Source organism: Lepisma saccharinum, chromosome 29 (assembly GCF_977018435.1).
Source record: "Lepisma saccharinum chromosome 29, izLepSacc3.1, whole genome shotgun sequence".
In the NCBI taxonomy this organism is placed as follows: domain Eukaryota; kingdom Metazoa; phylum Arthropoda; class Insecta; order Zygentoma; family Lepismatidae; genus Lepisma; species Lepisma saccharinum.
In genome coordinates this window covers 10,182,462-10,202,506 of record NC_139257.1, presented here as the reverse complement: position 1 = coordinate 10,202,506, position 20,045 = coordinate 10,182,462, and the positions used below count along the sequence as shown (strand labels likewise).

Genomic DNA, 20,045 nt, shown 5'->3' with positions numbered 1-20,045 from the left:
AATAATTGATGAATAACTTGGAGGGAACAAGACATCGCCCAATATCAAATATCCATTTATCTCGGAACTTGTAAAGAACTACGAGCAGCTCAATATTAATTTCGAGAATGGTAAAGAAAATATTACTGAAACAGCTGGATGGCGTGATGATATGAAAGTTCTATTCAGTTTAAATCGGGTTTTCCGCTTTTTTGTAGAAACTGGAGGATTTCTTGAAGTGAAGGTTCAGAAAATACCTAAATTAAGTAATGCAAGATGGAATTTCTAAGCGTTTGGAATTTATCATTCTACCAGAGGGAACAGACGCACTACGCAAAATTTGTAGATTCATCTCTTGCCATTGGTTTACTGACCACATGTACAATTCATATGATTATCAGGAGCTATGTAAGAGCTTTCAGGTTCATAAAAAAAACATTAAACTGTGCGAAAAAAATGATGACAGGATGACCTTGGGTGTGTTTACAAAACCCTGTCTTCAAACATTTTTTCCAACAACGCCAGAAAACATGCGGCAACGAGTTATTGATGGTTGTGCCTCTATCACTCCCGACATTTTGGGACGAACAGTGTGGAGCTTCAGACACCGTGTTTTGAAATGCATTGAAGAGAACGGTCCTCATTTTGAACATTTGCTCCTTTAAACATTTATTTGTGTACCTCAAATGGTAACTAATTTGTAGTAACATACTTAATTTTGTTGTTCATATGAAATTGTTCCTTGAAACCAAAGAGTTGGAACAAATTAATATTATTTATTGTTACACAAAAACGTAAATTATAACGAATATTGTTATAAACACTATTTAAAATGCAGACTGTATTTAATATTTTATAATTCATGTCAAAAGTGTAGGTAATTTTCATATGACTCGATGTGAATAGTTTACGTGTTGTTTGAATGAGTACAGTTTTTACTCACTAGGTGGCAGTAGCCTGCAGTGCTGTCGCAAATAGTTTGATTTTTTGCTCAATAGATGGGCTTTGCGGTTTCTCGATGCATCGATGATGGGTATTGGTATGTAAAAATAAGGCGGATTACTTCATTTGTTTTTTATTTATATTTGGTCATCGCGATAACTGGTACAGCAAAGTGATAATTATGTAACTAATTGAAAGATTATGTCTTTAATGGGTGCTTAAATTGAAATATGGTCATTGACTTCAAAGAGATTAAGTGTGCATAAAATCTCTCAGAAATAAAAGAAGAAGAAAAAAGTGTTGACCGGAACTGGAACTTTTGAACGCGGGGAAAGGCATCTCGAAAAGAAGATGGAGAACGAGAAAGTAGCAAGTAAATACGAGCGGTGAAAAATCAAAGGATATCGGATTTGTAAAGATAGTACAAGCTATTATTGATATCAAGTTCTAAGCGCAAGAGCTCGGGAAATACGGACATGATCATGTAACGAGACGAAGGATTATCAGATTGCAGGATAAGTGAAATTCACTGCCGGCTGTCAGAGTCACATGGTTTGTATTCGGAACAATAATGTAAGTACAAAATTCTTCTAGTATTGAAGTGACAACTGCGTGGTTGTTGAAGAAGCTTTGAAACATAACGTTTCAGTGATTGAAGCATGCATGCATTGTGTTATGGCCATTATATGTGAACTTCTTGAGTCACGAACCTAGGAAAATAACAAAGGATGTGGCTTCGTCATATTGAAAATAATTTGATTACGGGAATTTGCTGAACGATAATATTTGCAAGGGATATGAATATGGACCTACAATGAGAATAAAATTAACATTTCATATTTGTTAATTGTAAAAGTGAATTGTTATGATTGTCACTCCAGGTCATGTGACCTTTTCTAAAACATGAGTAACCTATAGTTGAAGTGTGGAATCTATCACCGCTGTTATCAGCTTTAATGTGTTAAACAAGCTGTTTGAAGACATGTTTTCATAAATTAGTTAAACTTGAAAGCTATCCATTTTTTTTTTATTTTGTTTAATTTTCCTATTGCAAAGGAAATCATGTCTGAAAGTGATCTTTATTTTTATTACTTGCTTTGTTAATAAATGTGCATTTCGAAACCGTGGTGTTACACATTCACCTAAATAATTTATCAGTGTAAAGAGATTTAATAATTTGTGTGCTAATAACTGTCTTCTCTTCCAGGAGGGGGGGAATTCAGGTTCACACTGATCATAATTTATTATCCTCTTTAGAAATATACAGATATCTTCATAGAATATCAATTTTAGAGTGATTTGCAAAAAAATCGTTGGTATTGACAAGTTAATTAAAGAATATTTAAGGAATTGCACACGTGTGAGATATATATATATAGGGTGTCCAGATAGTAATGATAGATAAAAGTTAAGGTTCGGTGGGATTGGCTGGTTGTGTAAATTTCGCAATTAATACTTTAATTTTTGGAAAATATTCAGCGGTGGCTCACTTGTCATAGCTACCTATGCTACTGGCGAGGCGAATAGGGACGGGTTTGTCGGTTCGGTATTTAGTTGGAAGTTAAGGGGCAAGTTTGGGGAAACAGGTAGGGGTTCCTTATCGCGCTGTAGAGTATTGGATAAACCCTCCACAGTTAGTTCGTCTCATTAAGATTATGAGACTTGATAACAGTTGTAACTTTTCAAAAAAAAAAAAAAAAAAAAAAACTGAATTTTTTAGTAGTGCGTAAAAATGGGTACCGAACAAGAACCAGTGACCTTAGATACACTTTTTGCTCTCATGGTGCAAAGTAAACAGGAATCAAATGAGAAACTTGAAGCTCTTAGCTTAGCACAGGTACAGTCGTGTACCGATCTTGCCGATATGAGAAAGGAAACAACAGAGGGCATCGCGAGCCTTAGGTTTGAAACTGAGGATCTGCGTCTCTGCATATCGCAATATCGAGTCGAATGCATGAGCAGGGCTGAAACAGTTGAACGGAAGTATGAGTTGCTTTCCACGAGATTAGAGAGTGAAATGGAGGGTGTTAATAAAAGGTTAGAACAGATTGAAGATCTGAAGGATCACATAGATGAAAGGATAAAGGAATGCTTAGATGAGAGGAAACGGGAATTGGTAGAGATTGATTTGTTGTCGCGAGAAGGAGTAGAAACTCGAAATGATAAGTTGAAATCAATTAAATTAGAGACTTCTCCTTTCTCTTGGCCGGGTCAAGACCAGTCTTTGAATTCAAAGGAGGGCACGCCTGATGGTGTGTCTGCTCCTCCCATTTCCACTTTACCTAAAGAAGTGAGTTTTACACTTAGGGCTTTGGAGGATTCTTTGAACAAATTAAATGTCACGGTGGCAAAGTTGGATGATAAATATTCGTTTCACCAAGCATATGTGTCTAAGGGTGACGGGGGTTCTCACAAGGTCGTGAGGTCAATTCAGGGAAAGGCTGTGGCTCATAAAGCTACGTCCACAGAGGACTCAGACATAGAGGTCTTTACAGTCAAACCCAGGTTGAGTTCGCGCAATGTGGAAGAAGGAATGAGCACAGATTCCGCCAATAGTGACCGTTCTTGTAGGAAAAGTTTTTTTAAGTCTCGACATAGGAAAATTAAGTCCAGTAAGGAGAGGGCATTGGGTGTAAACAGTGGGTTGGAACTGAAGGAGAAGAATGGTAATTACGAAGTTAGGCATGATCCTGGCTCCTTCCGAGATACTCATCCAAGTGTAAAACCGCAAGATCTGTTGAAATTCCCCAAGTTCAATGGGCTTATTACTGACGTTACTCCTACAGAGTTCTTAGAGCGTGTTGAGGAGATGTTAGAATTATATAATGTAAGCAAAGATAGTTACCTCATGTATGTCCCTAAACTTTTAGTTGACAGTGCCAAGATTTGGTACAAAGAAAGGAAATCCGTGTTCTTATCCTATCAGAGTTTTAGAGATGAGTTCATTGCCCATTATGAAAGTTCAAGGTGGAGGAGTTCTTGCCTGTCAAAGATTCTAAACTCACCTTATGTAAAGTCATCTGAAGTAGGCGTCCTGCAGTTCTTTTCAAAGAATTTTAGATTGTTAAGATCCATACAGCCAAATGCCGAGGAGACACATATTGTAGCTCAATTGAGTTCTTTGTTACCATATAAGCTCAAGGAGCATTTTGTTATGTCGGACATATCTTCATTTACGGATGCCATTCATGCCATCGAAAATTATGAATCTTTGAAAGAAACAGCTCCTAAAAGGGAACAGTTACCTTATCAAAAGTCAAAAATAAATAAAGTAGGTATCAACAAAGTTTCAACAGTTTCTCAGGAATCAGATACTTTAATTAAGGGAGATACTCAGATCAAAAAGAATTCACAGGAGGTAAATGGTAGAAAGGATCGTACGAGTCCTAAATTTAAAAGACGTCCCTTTAGTTCCATGGATAACACTGAATCTTCCTTTCAGGGAAACGGGACAGGACTCACGTCGTAGGGGGTGATGTGGGTACGTGCATGGATAATCCTCCTATAAACAGAGTGATTGTAGATAATTCTCAGGTGAACAGGGGTGCGCAATCTGGTGGTCAACCTGCGGAACCTATCTTAGATAACAAGCAGTTCATCGGTGATAGTATGTTTGTTCGCCTAGCACAAAAATTTGGGGGTTATCGAATCTGTTTTGATGAAGAGGGGAATAGACACGTAGGTTTGTGTATTAGTGGACAGACGAGTGAACAGTTGAAAGAAAGATTGAAGGGTTGTAATAGTATAGCAGATTCTGTAATAATAATGATTGGGACCAATGATATTCTGAAATTTAAACAGTTAGAAGATATCAAAGGTAATTTGCGTGAGATTGTAAGGTTATTGAGGGATCGAACCAAACATATTACTTTCCTCACTCTACCACCCATTCCAAAGGTAATGAGAACTGGAGATTCCAATGTTTGGAAGAGGTGGAGCGAACTAAATAAGTTCATTCTTTCACTTAAGGAAGGTGACAGGGTTCAGGTCTTTGACATATCTCATTTGTTCTTCACAGAGGGAGGACAAATACGTGAAGAGTTGTTTGAGGAATATCTCGGTAATCCTTCTCAGAGAAGAGTTGATAAGGTACACTGGAACCGCAATGGAATGCTTCTGGTTATGGATTTCCTCAGGCAAATAGGTGCGTTGAATAATTTGGCTCAAGCAGAGTTCAATGATTCTTCCCATTGTAAAACTGTTGAAGTTCAGGCAGAGGGAGAACTGCCTGGAGGTTCTATCGGGTATAGGGATTCGGAAAACCTCAACGGATCTCTTCTCAGCGCGCAGGGGGGAAGAGTGAGATGTTAGTACCTGCTATTCACTTTGTAAATATGTATAATAGTTCTAGCGATAGTGAATCCGTAGACTCCAAAAATTCTCTAGTACCGATTAACGTTGACTATAACCATAAGGGTTCTGCTTTGATTAAAGTTAAGATATTAAACAAAGAATTGTTGGCTTTGTGTGATAGTGGCGCGGAAATAAGTCTGTTAGGGTACAATACTTGGAAAGAGTTGTCTACCATTGTGTCAAGACCTCGACTGGAGTCAGGATCAAATATTAAGTTAGTGGATTATTCAGGCTGCAAATCCAAATCAGTTGAGGGTATAACTAAATTGATGCTAAATTTAGGAGGGTATGAGATTTTTGTGCAGCTTGTAGTTGTAAAAAATTTAAGTGTACCAGTTTTATTGGGTCTAGATGTAATTTATAAAATTCAGGGAGAAATGAACTTTGATGCCAATGCGTTCTTTTATAGCACGCCTAATGGCAAGATATTCTTGAAATTTACTCCTCTTGAACATTCGACTGATAATGTTCAGGAACTCAATACTTGTAGGGTGACTCGCTTGACTCACGAGTCAGAGGTACACGTGGTGGAATTTCGAGACTCGGTCAGAGAATCTCTAACGTTGAACGAGGTGAACAGCTCATTGTTTGTCGACATGTTGCAGGATTTTGAGGGTATGTTTACTGAAGTACCGGGCTTATGTAAGGAGTACGTACATAGAATGGAGTTGAATACGGACGAACCAGTGGTTCGCAAAAATTACCCCATTCCGTATGCTTATCGTGAGAAGGTGAGGGAACAGCTGTTGCAGATGCTAGAATGGGACGTTATCGAACTATCTGATTCGGTATACCATTCGCCCTTGCTAGTCGTGCCCAAGCCAAATGGTGCTATCCGCCTGTGTGTTGATTTAAAGAAGATCAACCAACATGTCCAATTAAAGCAACTTGCTCCATTAAAAATTAATGAGTTGTTGTCCTCATTTCAAGGGTGCAAGTATTTCACTTCGCTCGACCTTGGAAATGCATACTGGCAAGTGCCTTTGCATCCAGACAGTAGGAAGTACACAGCTTTCTCGTTTGAAGGGGTCCTCTACCAGTTTAAACGCGTGGTTTTTGGTTCGGTAAACGGAACCTCAGTTTTTGTCGATGTAATGAACAGGGTTTTAGGTTCTTTTAGAGACTTTACAGTGATATATGTGGATGATATTATTATTAAATCACGGGACTTTGATTCCCATCTCGATCACGTGAGATTGGTCTTGACAAGGTTGAGGGAGGCAGGTTTTACTTTAAAAATTGATAAGTGCAGATTTGTAGTACAGGAGTTGAAATTTTTGGGACACATTATTACAACCGAAGGATATCACAAAGATTCTTCTTATGTAGAAAGCATTCTACAGTTGCCTAAGCCTGACAATTTAAAGCAACTGCAAAGGGTACTTGGGTGCTTTAATTGGCTTAGTAAATTTATTCAAAATTATTCGTTGATAGCCCATCCATTGTATGAACTTTTGAAGCAGAAGTCGAAATGGACTTGGACTGATCAAGCCAGTAGGGCATTTGAAAAATTGAAGGAGATAGTCAAAAGGGAAGTAACGATATACTATCCTAATTTTGAGAAAAGGTTTTACATACAAACAGACGCCTCGTTAATAGGCATAGGGGGTTATTGCTATCAATTGGAAGAAGGAGTAGTCAGACCCTTAGGATTTGTCAGTAGAGTACTAAAGCAGTATGAAAAATCTTATACCTCTACTGAAGTAGAAGTATTGGCTATTATATACACCATTTCAAAATTTTCGTCATTTCTTAAGGGAAGGCAGTTCGTGGTGGTAACTGACCACAAGTCTCTTACATGGCTTGAAACAGCCCACACTTGGAACGCGAGATTAACTCGATGGTTCATCCAGATTCAAGAATATTCATTCGTAGTAGAGTACTGTAAAGGTTCTGATAATATTCTAGCAGATACCTTGAGCCGTAGTTTTCCATGTGTTTCCTATTCTCGGTTTCGAGTGAATCATTCTTCTGCCTTGGTCATGGGAATGCCTATAGTTTCAAAGGAGGAACTGGTAATATCTCAAAGGGAGGACTTGTGTTTAAATGAGATTATTTCGCATTTGTCTGGTGAATTGCAGTCTAAGTCTCCTCGTTCAAGATCGTGGGATCGAATTTACGTTTTGGAGGAAGAAATTTTATACATACGGGATTTCCACGATCAAGATAAATTGAGGATCTGTATCCCAGTGAGTTTGATTGGTAAAATCTTAATCCATTGCCATGACAATTCAGGTCACTTTGGGGCCGCTAAAACTCTAGCTTTAATATACAATATATTTTACTGGAAGAACATGAAGGGCAATGTTAAAGATTATGTTAAAAATTGTGAAGTGTGTGAACGAACCAAGCCTAACAAGCACCCGTCCAAGTTTGTTGCGAAATCGCATCATATTGATAGACCAGGACATACTTTGTTTTTGGACCTTCAAGGACCTTTTGCTTCTGGTCCAAAAAAGGAAAGGTTCTTGTTTACTGTATTAGACGCGGCTTCACGTTATTTGGTGGCTTATCCAATCGTCAATAGCACGGCCAACACAATTGTGAATAAAATGATCAAGTGTTATTTTGTCCATCTTGGGGTTCCTAAAAAAGTAGTCACTGACAATGGACCTCAGTTTAAATCCAAGAATTTTCAAAATGCTATGAAATTGTGGGGGGTTCATGTGACTTACACGCCGACCTACCACCCCTCTTCCAACTTGGTGGAGCGCTATCATAGCGAATTGAACAGACTCATGCGCGTGTTATGCTCATCCGATCATGCAAAATGGCCTCGAAGTATTGAACATGCTTTGTTTTTGTTGAATAACTCTGTGTCCTGTCAAACGGGCTTTGCTCCTTCGGAATTAAGACTGAACGTATCGAGCACATTGATAGACTTCCAATCTTTAATGGATCGTTCGAGAAATTGCTCTTGGGATTCGAAACTATTAATGGCGGAACTGCTGAGTTCGTCTCGAAGACGAAATAAGCTTAATCGAGCAAACGAGAAAGGGAACGATAGACCGGAAATAAGAGAAGGAAGTTTGGTTTTCATTAAGAATTTTGCACCTGGCAACCTCGGGGATAAAGTTATCAAGAAATATTGTAATCTCTATTTGGGTCCATATATATGCATTGAAAATAAGCGTAACTCCACGGTCACCTTACTTGACTGCATGACGGGGGAAAAATTAGATAATCACTCTGTACAGAATTGCAAACTTTGGAATTGTACTAAGGATAAATTAGAATTTTGGGTAAATAAAGTCTTGGATATGGGTATAAAGGAAATTGCTGATATTGAGTCTAGTCTCTTACAGCTGTGCAAGCAAGGAAATTCTGGGAATGGTGATCACTAGGTAACAAGGTGTCCTTTGTAGACTAGATCTGTTGGTTAGAAGGCCAAGTGAAGTTAAACCAGCGGCGGACCGATTTGTCAAGTAGGTTTGACTTTGCGGCGGGCCGACACGTGGTGGTAAACTATTCCAAATAGGGGTGCTTGGATTGCTAATTGTGGGAGGACGGAAGTGAACACAAATTGTTCCTTTCATGGAAATTAGGGTATTGATAAGTTAGTGGATGAATTGCATAGGTTATTGAATTGGGTTTGGCAATTGTTGAAAGGATCACGCCTAATTTATTGGCTTTGTGCCAATCTGAAGATTATAAATAAAATGATGCTAGAGGATAATGGTTAGGAGTAAAGGAACTTATATCCGTTACTTGGGCCAAGTATAGTTAAACCAGCGGAGGGCTTTTTGTCAAGTGGGTGCAACCTTACAGCGGGCTAGCTTGTAAATGGATATCCTACTCCTGATTCAGTATGCACAGAGTATGCATGGATGAAGTGACCAGTGTGAACTGAGAATTCCCACTCTCTGAGAAGATCTCAAATGAATAGACTGTGCAGAATGAGTAATGTTGGTGTATATTAGGTAACTTAATCATTATGTTTCGTATATGCCGTTGTTCTAAATTAGAGTGCTCTGTTCATTTATATTGTGTGAGGTGTTTTGTATGGGTTCTGCCCTTGTTGGGCGCCATTTATAACGAATATTGTTATAAACACTATTTAAAATGCAGACTGTATTTAATATTTTATAATTCATGTCAAAAGTGTAGGTAATTTTCATATGACTCGATGTGAATAGTTTACGTGTTGTTTGAATGAGTACAGTTTTTACTCACTAGGTGGCAGTAGCCTGCAGTGCTGTCGCAAATAGTTTGATTTTTTGCTCAATAGATGGGCTTTGCGGTTTCTCGATGCATCGATGATGGGTATTGGTATGTAAAAATAAGGCGGATTACTTCATTTGTTTTTTATTTATATTTGGTCATCGCGATAACTGGTACAGCAAAGTGATAATTATGTAACTAATTGAAAGATTATGTCTTTAATGGGTGCTTAAATTGAAATATGGTCATTGACTTCAAAGAGATTAAGTGTGCATAAAATCTCTCAGAAATAAAAGAAGAAGAAAAAAGTGTTGACCGGAACTGGAACTTTTGAACGCGGGGGAAGGCATCTCGAAAAGAAGATGGAGAACGAGAAAGTAGCAAGTAAATACGAGCGGTGAAAAATCAAAGGATATCGGATTTGTAAAGATAGTACAAGCTATTATTGATATCAAGTTCTAAGCGCAAGAGCTCGGGAAATACGGACATGATCATGTAACGAGACGAAGGATTATCAGATTGCAGGATAAGTGAAATTCACTGCCGGCTGTCAGAGTCACATGGTTTGTATTCGGAACAATAATGTAAGTACAAAATTCTTCTAGTATTGAAGTGACAACTGCGTGGTTGTTGAAGAAGCTTTGAAACATAACGTTTCAGTGATTGAAGCATGCATGCATTGTGTTATGGCCATTATATGTGAACTTCTTGAGTCACGAACCTAGGAAAATAACAAAGGATGTGGCTTCGTCATATTGAAAATAATTTGATTACGGGAATTTGCTGAACGATAATATTTGCAAGGGATATGAATATGGACCTACAATGAGAATAAAATTAACATTTCATATTTGTTAATTGTAAAAGTGAATTGTTATGATTGTCACTCCAGGTCATGTGACCTTTTCTAAAACATGAGTAACCTATAGTTGAAGTGTGGAATCTATCACCGCTGTTATCAGCTTTAATGTGTTAAACAAGCTGTTTGAAGACATGTTTTCATAAATTAGTTAAACTTGAAAGCTATCCATTTTTTTTTTATTTTGTTTAATTTTCCTATTGCAAAGGAAATCATGTCTGAAAGTGATCTTTATTTTTATTACTTGCTTTGTTAATAAATGTGCATTTCGAAACCGTGGTGTTACACATTCACCTAAATAATTTATCAGTGTAAAGAGATTTAATAATTTGTGTGCTAATAACTGTCTTCTCTTCCAGGAGGGGGGGAATTCAGGTTCACACTGATCATAATTTATTATCCTCTTTAGAAATATACAGATATCTTCATAGAATATCAATTTTAGAGTGATTTGCAAAAAAATCGTTGGTATTGACAAGTTAATTAAAGAATATTTAAGGAATTGCACACGTGTGAGATATATATATATAGGGTGTCCAGATAGTAATGATAGATAAAAGTTAAGGTTCGGTGGGATTGGCTGGTTGTGTAAATTTCGCAATTAATACTTTAATTTTTGGAAAATATTCAGCGGTGGCTCACTTGTCATAGCTACCTATGCTACTGGCGAGGCGAATAGGGACGGGTTTGTCGGTTCGGTATTTAGTTGGAAGTTAAGGGGCAAGTTTGGGGAAACAGGTAGGGGTTCCTTATCGCGCTGTAGAGTATTGGATAAACCCTCCACAGTTAGTTCGTCTCAAAATTACCAACAATTTTCTTTTGCCGAATTCTTTGCACACATTTTTTGAATAAAATTCGTTTTTGCAATTTTCTCAACGGAAGCCAAAACTGTTATTACATGAAGGGAACAAAATGAAACTGAAACTACCAAATGTTTATAAATGTTCGAAGGTTGCAATTTTTTTACAAAATTTTTTGAACAAAAATACCTCTTTTTTAACACGGAATCCAAATATGTAAAATCAATGGGAGTGTTCCATTTGAAATTTCATATTTACCCCACCCCCACCCAGCTTCCCTAAGGGGTGGGTGGCGGCGACGAAATTTTTGCGGCATTGACTTACCCCCTCAATAGTATCAAACTTTTTTCTGTGCAATTTTTCGTTCATGCGATATTCCATACTATCATTATAAATGGACCACCCGGTATATCGAGTTCATGGATCGTTAAGATGCACACTCAACATATCATTCCATGTACCTAGCAATTTGCAGATATCACAGGCTATCTTGCAAAATGGTGTTCCTAACCACCTACCGTATTGCTTTAATGAAACTACGGCATGTTTAATTAACTACAAGTATAACTCTTGCATTATATCATCTTCATTTTCTGTTATAAATCTTTTGAGTTTTTGGTCTGGAGGTTGACATTTCCGTGGAATTGCCCATATATCTTTTGATTTCGTTGTCATTTAATTTATTCTTTCCATCTTTTCTTGACCATTTTATCTATGAATTCTTCAAGAGTTTACACTCCTAGGGTTTGTGAAGCAATTATAATCTTGTCTTCCTCTCTTTCTCTGAGATCATTTTGCACTCTCTGGAGTAACTTTATATGATTTTTGGCTGCCTATTTCCATTGAATGCAGTTATATTTCATGGTGGTTATAACTGCCATTTAGTAGGGCCGTAGCTTGTTTGATTCATTTATAACTTTAATTTTGAGGGCTTGATGGAGTGCATGGAGTTCTCCTTTGGCATGTCTCTGATTCAGAATAAGGCCAAGATCTTTTGCATTTTCCATTTTTGTCTATTGTCTTTCATAGCGCCTGCAGAGTTGCTTATTTTTTAAAAGTATCTCTGGTGATCAATATGCCGCTACTTTTTTCAGCATTTACTTTCATTCGCCGTATTTTGGTCAAGACGTTCATACTTTAGAAGTCTTTGCATGCACTTAAAAAATGATTTCAGGTTCTTACTCGTGTCAAAACAAGCCGTGCCAGCGGAGTAAAATCCAACTGAACAATGTTCTGAGCTGGGGACGTCACTTACATAAATGGCGTAGAGAAGTGGCGATATAGCAGATCCTTGTGAAACTCCTGCTCTTACATGCGTCGATTTGGACAAAAAATGTCTTGCATCGCCCTTTCGTCAAGACAGTTTGCTAATAGGTTAACGTGGATGTCTTGAAAGGTAACATTTCTAAGTTTGAGCAGCAGTCCTTGGTGCCACACCATATCAAAAGCTTTTTCTGTCGGTATAAATATGCCTAGGATATAATGTTTCCTGTTATTATTGGTGGTGATGAGGTCTGTTATTTTTACCAGAATGTCTACAGTGCTGTTTCCTTTAATGAATCTAAACTGTGCACTTGGAATAATTTTGTTTATAGTACAATGTGATTGGAGTATTTTGAGTAATTTTCTCTCGAGGACTTTGCTAAATTGAGATCATAAGATGGATTTATTTGAACGTTTTCGTGAATAATGCAAAGGTTCTTCTTTGTACTTTCTTCAGCACTTCAAGCTTGATTTTGTTGAAGCCAGCCACTATGTCTGTTTTAAGCTTTGTTATATTATTTGCTACCTATTAGGGGTGTTGTCAGATCTGGAAAATTTGTCGGTAACATAGTTCTTTTTTTTTTTTTTTTGAAGGTTTCTACCTCAGGTCTTTCATTATTTGTAACAATGTCTTACTCATCGTTCAATTCTGCGTTGTCATTTCTAATTATTTTGGGTTGTTCCTCCATATTTGATATTGTTTTAGTATTTTCCAGAATTTATGTCTAAGATGGCAACTTCTTTAAATTTCATTCCCAATATCTGGCATGGTTTAATTTCTATATTATCTTTGACTTAATTTTTAAGTATATTCAATGTTGTCTTGTATTCTCTATTTTTTGCTCATCTGATTTTTTTCATTCCGTTTTTCAAAGGCTATTCATGTAGTGAATAGTTAGTCTTCTTCTTGATTTACTTCTGCTACTGCTTCTCTTTTGTTGTTGAGGTTGTAGGCTGTTAATAATTCTTTCGTTATGAAGACCACTGAGTTATGCATTTTTTCTGTACTCTTTTTTTTTTTATTGATAGGTCGGTTCTATTATGAAGTATATTTTGGAACTACTTCCAGTTGGTGTGTCATTTTCTAGATTGGTGATTGTTTAGATCATCTAGTGGCCTGGTGATTTCAAAGTTTACAGGCAGATGATCGGAGTCTAATCCATGTTTCACCGTAGAAGTGTTGCATATAGATTCATTCTCAAAAACATCAGGTTTTGTCTCGTTGCTGGGATATAAAATGGGTTACTTGTGTGCTGCAACTGTAACTGGAAGGTGAGATATGATAATAAGTACTTCACCCACAATTTTAGTCACAAATTATACGTACCCATACTAACAAAAATAATCAATAATAAAGCTTTGTACAGTGGGATCCATGAATATTGCCATGCAAATTGTCAATCACTATGTTCGTGCACTTTAATTGACTCAATAAGAGCTCCATGAATTAAAAGAAAACTCAAAACAAACTGCAGACAACTTCTGCACCAGCATGCATAAAAATCCATCGGTTAAAACACATGGGATGTAAGAGAAAAATTTATGAAAATAGTCATGGACAATTTGTACGGTAATACTCATGGATCCCACTGTACGTGATTAGCAGGAATGTCACACAAGTCTTGTAACGTTTGCAGACGTCAGCAGACATAGGTCGTACATTTGAACGTCGAAACACAAATTTCAGTTTGCTTTGTCGTTGTGCATTTATATTTTTTATCTACATATGTGTTAAATTCGGCATGGTTGATTGTTTTAGCCAACTCATGCAATTTCATGGAGCTAAATTGTGATACACATGTTCAGTGGATCACCTGTATGGTTTGGAAGTCCAACGATACCACTACGTTATCAAGAAAGCTGTAAAGGGGTCCCAGGTTCGATACCCGGTGGAGGCATATATTGGTTCGGATTCCACTTTAAACTGTAGGTCCAGTCCCGATTAGCCTTTCTGTGCATAAAGTGGACTTAAAATACCAAATCAATCAATCAAATCAAGAAAGCTGTAACAGCGCGTGTGTTCGGTGGTTAGGTTAACAGTAATTTTAGAAAATCAAGCCTGGGTTATTTTTCCGAGACTACTTATTAATTGATATATTACAAAAATATTGCAATAGTGCATTGTAAACTTCGTAATCTATTGTATCGTTTTCAGGTATGAATATGGAAGAGAATTGCGACGTGGGGTCTACTATGCCAAGACTTGGATGGCCAGACTACTGTGTCTTTGTGATAATGCTGATATTCTCGTCAGCAGTCGGTCTCTTCTACGGGGTGTACAGGAAGAAAGACAATACCACAAATGAGTATTTTCTGAGTAGCAGACAAATGCATTTTTTTCCAGCCGCCATGTCCCTGGTCAACAGGTAAGATAATAAAATGCAACATTCTGTCTAACAGCAATTGTTTTACATAGCCAAGGACCGAGTTCACATTGTATTTTCATAGCCTGCTTGTATAATGTAACTTCTTAAATTGTCTACTCCAGAGGTCTCCAAACTCACCGATTTATTGAGCTACTTCCCACATTTGAAAATACATGACGAGCTATCAAGTGTGGATTGATTTTTTACGATCCTTCTTGGTTAATAAAAACTTTGAGACATGTAACCATTTTTACAATACTAAGACGCCAGGGCTCTCGGGGTCGAATCCCGACATGAGCATGTGTTTCCTTTTTGAGTATTTCTTTATTAATTTCATCATATCATCACTCATCACTCATCCTCATCGTCGCTATTAGCCAAAAGTGACAAAAAGTGACACTAAATAACAAAAGTAACATCAAATCACATCAAATTATTATTTTTAATTTCTATGCAACGTACAAAAGCTGTCATTTCTTAAAGAAAGTTCAAAACATTTAAATACTTTTCTTACAAACACAGTAAAATTTTAAAACTTGTCTCTAATCATTAACATCTTACTTCTCCATGTTAATGAGAAGGATGACACTCATTTTCATCCATAATATTTGGGTGAATAGGTTGTCACAGATATTGTAACAAGTTGTCCAGGTGTCCATCTGTCCCCAAAAGCAGATCTTTCTGCTACTCAAATCTTGCCATTCTTATCTGTAGTCTATTCTAGCCAACCATCTCAAGAGCTACTGGAAATAACACCGCGAGCTACCAGTAGCTCCCGATCGACGGTTTGGAGATCCCTTGTCTAATCCTTTCCAACATGCCGTAAATTAATAGTTACTTGGTTAGCACGACGAATATTTCACTAGTCATCTCTTGATCAGTAAATATTACTAGCTATTGCACTATAATACTAGCTGATAACTTATTATTCTTAACTCTGTTTTAGTAGTCGTCAATATCTGACAAAATAATAAAAAATGTCAAACAGATATTATCTTTGGAAGAGTTGAATTTGTCATGGCTGTGATTGGTCTAGACTACGTAATATCCTTAGATTGATCAGGTCTGTTATCTGACGTGAACAAAGTTCGTGCCAGTGGCGCAACCACAGGAGGGGCAGGGAGCATTGCCTCCAACCTTCGACGGAAGTATATTCTAGGAGGGGCAAGGTGGCCAAACGTTGACGGCCGAGGGCAACTGCAGGAGGGAACAGAGGAGCAATTGTCCCCCTCGACTTCAAATTTTATGCAAAAAAAAAAAGCTATATTTCATAAAATGTTCTTGCTCGCAATGCCTGCTTCTCTGTCTCGTCAAATTAAGAGCCGTAGCTAGGGGGCGGCTGGAGTCGGCCATAGACGCCGAGCGGCCTAAATGAAAAAAGTTGTAAAAGGGAGAATATCATGGCGCCCCGTGAAATTATCTGCACCCTATTAAATCAATATTGTTTTCAGTTGCAGAAATTGGATCTAAAAAATGTTCTTGCTCGCTTCGCTCACAATGTCATTGCTTTCTGTAAAGTATTTAAATAATATGTGTTGTATATATGTATTGAATAAACTTTGAATACGTACACAATTTAGTGTTAGCATGTTGTATATGTATTTTCTTATATTATGTCGCTCCATGTTGCATATGTGTAAAACATATCTTGTACATGAAAGTTATACATGTTATATGTACAAAAAAATTATCTTCGGAATGCATTTATCATTCATTTTCTGCCATTCAAAAGTACAGTTTGTGTGCTTGTTTTCCATTATTAGCTAATGTGAAATTGAACGTGTTGAAAAATTATTTTCAATCGTTTGTTCCAAACAAATGCTCTAGCACCGATTTTTGCGTAATTTATGAGGATAATAACGTCTTTGATACTACTACTACCAATAGTAATAATAAAAATATCATTATTATTGTTATTATTATTATTAGTAGTAGTACGCTTATCTTGGTACTTGCCCCCCCAAGACAAAACTTCGTGGTTGCGCCTCTGGTTGGTGCTTTTATATTGCTGCCACCCAACGATGTTGTCGCAAAGACTAAACCAAGGCTGGAAATGGACCGAAGCGAACCAGACGGCGTCAGAAATGTTAACAAACCATTCCGGTTCGTTTAATTATTTAGATATGTAAACATTTTTATTTTCAATGCGAACTAAATTGTTAATACTCTTTATAGTACATATTATAGTATTCATATACAATTACACTCTACGTGGTGATGATTTGTTACAGCAAGGGAGGTGAGCGAAGTAGTCCATGCCTTCATCTTCTTGTGGCTTGTGGTTTCCATTTTCACAGTGTTATATGTTAATTATTAGTTTTCGTCTATTGTTGATTCGATGATTCTTAGATTAAGCGAACAGTCAAGTTTCAAGTCAGTTAGTAAACAATAAATCCAATTCTTGATCATACGTGAAGCAACAACATGGTAATATGTTTCACTTGCAGAAGTTTATTTTTAGTACAGCGCCTTGAATAACGTAGTGTGGAAAACGACCCAAGAAACTGGTTCCCCAGACGGATGAGAAACATAGATGGCAGTGCGATCAATGCCGATGCTAATTTTCTTATGAAAGTAATGCGGCTTTGTTAGTTTTTGGAATATATTATGTAGATTTGTTTGTCTTGAAAGGCGGTATGTGAATTGATGGAAACAGTTATATTTGTGGAGTAATTTGCAGTCACGAAATGACATTAATTTGGAAAAAAAAAAGTAAAATAAAATTAATAAATAAATAGCATACGTAACACAAGAAGAAACATCGCAAAGTGATTCCGGACGTCAGGTGTTGGATTGTGTATTAGAGTTTTATTTTTCTGTTATTGGAATATAAATAGTATCCTGAGAGATATTTCATACCGAGGCGACAAATCACAAGTGTCGCTTGGAAGCGAGCAGCCCGTAATCAATGCAGCCTTTCGAACCGTAGGGAAACAAGCTCTGACTGCACCGTTTCCTCAAGGAGATTTTACACCAAAGCGACACGCGACAAACGATACGAGGATTTCACACCAAAGCGACACGGGTCCTTCGGTCCAAGGCAACTTTCACACCGAAGCGACACATGTTGCTTGGAAACGAGCCAATCAAGAGCAACATTTCGCAACGTAGCGGCATGACGGGAAGCACAGGCCAGCGTTCGCTTGGTGAAATCCTCAAGCGATAAATGTCGCGTGCCCCTTGTCGCTTTGGTGCGTAATCTCCCTAAAGCAAGACACTCATTGCATCGCACATGAGCGAACAACAAACCACGGCAACATGTTGCAAGCTATTGAGGAAATGGCCCAGTTTGAGCGACGCACAAGCGACACGTGTGTCTTATCGCGTCGCCTAGATCTGTTGTTGTAATGTGCGATTTTTCGTGTCGCCTATCTGTTGTTAGCACAATTAGCAGCGAATGCTTGCCAATAGTCTGAAGGCACCATGTCGCTTGTCACTTACTTGGGAACTCCCACTGTAGCGCGTCGCTTCGGTCTGAGCACCCTTCCTTTAAGGAGCTTTCCGACCGAAGTAACAAGTAGCACGCGAATACGCCACATGAACGTGTGCAATGAATGCTATTTTACAGTCTGGAAGTGTGTGTCACTAGTGTGACAGTGTGAACATCCCGTGTCGCTTGTCCCATTGGTTTGAAAGTTTCCTTACACTCATGTCGATGGCACTAAGAAAGTTTTGTGGGGTTCCCCTTGTCGTTTCATGGAATCATCATTATCATCATCGCCGCGATTAGTTTAAATCGGAAGAAAAGAGACAGTAAATATCAAAAATACAAATGCTTCAGTGTGTATATCTTTAAAAGAAATGATGATGATGATAATAATAATGAACGTAATTCATACACAGGAATTTAGTTGCCAAGAGCATTCCACGCGTATTTTTTCTCCCGTATTATTAACGAAAGTATGACGATAACAGGACGTGGTCGACTGTCTAGAATTTTCGTTAATATCTTCGCGACCACTGTACCAAATATCATAGCAATTATCACATTCATAGAAATGCTTCATGTAAAAGAATCAGACGTTGCAGCGAAAACTCCATTTACTTCCATTATAAGCAGACGAATACCAAGCACCGGGTTCAACACCAGCGCCTCTAGCGGATCATTTTCGAGTGGAACCAGCCAGAGCGCGCAGAACTATGCCGTTTTCCACACTACGTTATTCAAGGCGCTGTAATTTTTAGTAAGTAATATTAAAACAGAGTACTGAGTATATGAATATTTAATTTTTTTAAAAAAACAAATCACCAGTTGGATAATCTGACTACCATCCACGATTTTTATTTGTTGAAATTTAAAGGGAAGAAAATTCCAGAAGACTATTGTCAAATGTATTTGATAGTATTTTGTGTTAATATAAATATTTAATATTAACTCAGTAACAAACTCTCTTGTCTTCTTGGCTGCAGCAACACAAGCCTTCCATCTGTTCCTATCCTGGGGAATATAAATCAGATATATTCCATCCTTACCGATTTCCTTTAGGTCCATCTCAACGTTATTCCTCCATCTTCGTTTTGGCTTTTCTGCAGGTCTCTTACCGCCAGGTTTCCCAACAAGAATCCTGTAAACCCTTCTATCCCCTCCAATATGACCTTTCCACTTAAGCCTTTTTGATTTAATTATTCTAATAATATGTAATTCTACATTATGTAACCTTCTCTACAGCTCCTCATTCCTTTTAGATCAAAATATTTTTCTAAGGATTTTATTGTCAAATATTTCGTTTTTGGTGTTTTATAACATGCTTTAATAGTTAGGACTTAATTTGCTGTGTTCACATGTGTGATGTGTTTTGTTTCTACTCCTTATGCGGCCATGTGTGGTTAATTTCTGAAGCATACATGTTTTAATCAATATACCTGTTTATAACGAGTTTGCACAAACAGAAATGGCCATAAATGCACTTTTTATACCTAAGTGCCTCTAGAGGTGCAATCTGCATATGCAATGTGAGAAGAAAGCAGTATCAGCCCAGGAGACTAGAAGAATGAAAATTTAAAGATATCCTATCAAACCCAATCCTGGTCTACGGGCTGTGCGGACCAGGACTGTCCGTCAAGAAGATGCATCATGAAGGTTTCAGAAAACACACAAGCAGACCAAAGCTTCAATTATGGCGAGGAAATTACCAATACATGTGTTAAAGCAGGGGTTCGCAAACTTTTTCGTATCACGCTCCCTTAGTGTTTCAAATTCATGGCCGCATCAATACGCGTCTTGTTGTGCTCATCAGTAAGGAAGCGAGGGATCCACGTTGCACAAATTTTCCCACGAAGAATTGTTCGTGAAACGTCAGGGAACTGTTCACTGATTTCATC

The 20,045-nt window shown here is 37.6% G+C and overlaps 1 protein-coding gene across 1 annotated transcript in view; it reads left to right on the top strand.

Annotated features, from left to right (window-relative positions):
• Positions 1–20,045, top strand: part of LOC145981358 (sodium-coupled monocarboxylate transporter 2-like) — a 210,070-nt gene that overhangs the window by 107,714 nt on the left and 82,311 nt on the right. Inside the window, exon 2 of the mRNA XM_083114590.1 lies at positions 14,513–14,723. Within this exon, the coding sequence (XP_082970716.1) occupies positions 14,515–14,723 (209 nt within the window). The 5' untranslated portion in view covers positions 14,513–14,514. The remainder of the gene's footprint in view (positions 1–14,512; positions 14,724–20,045) is intronic.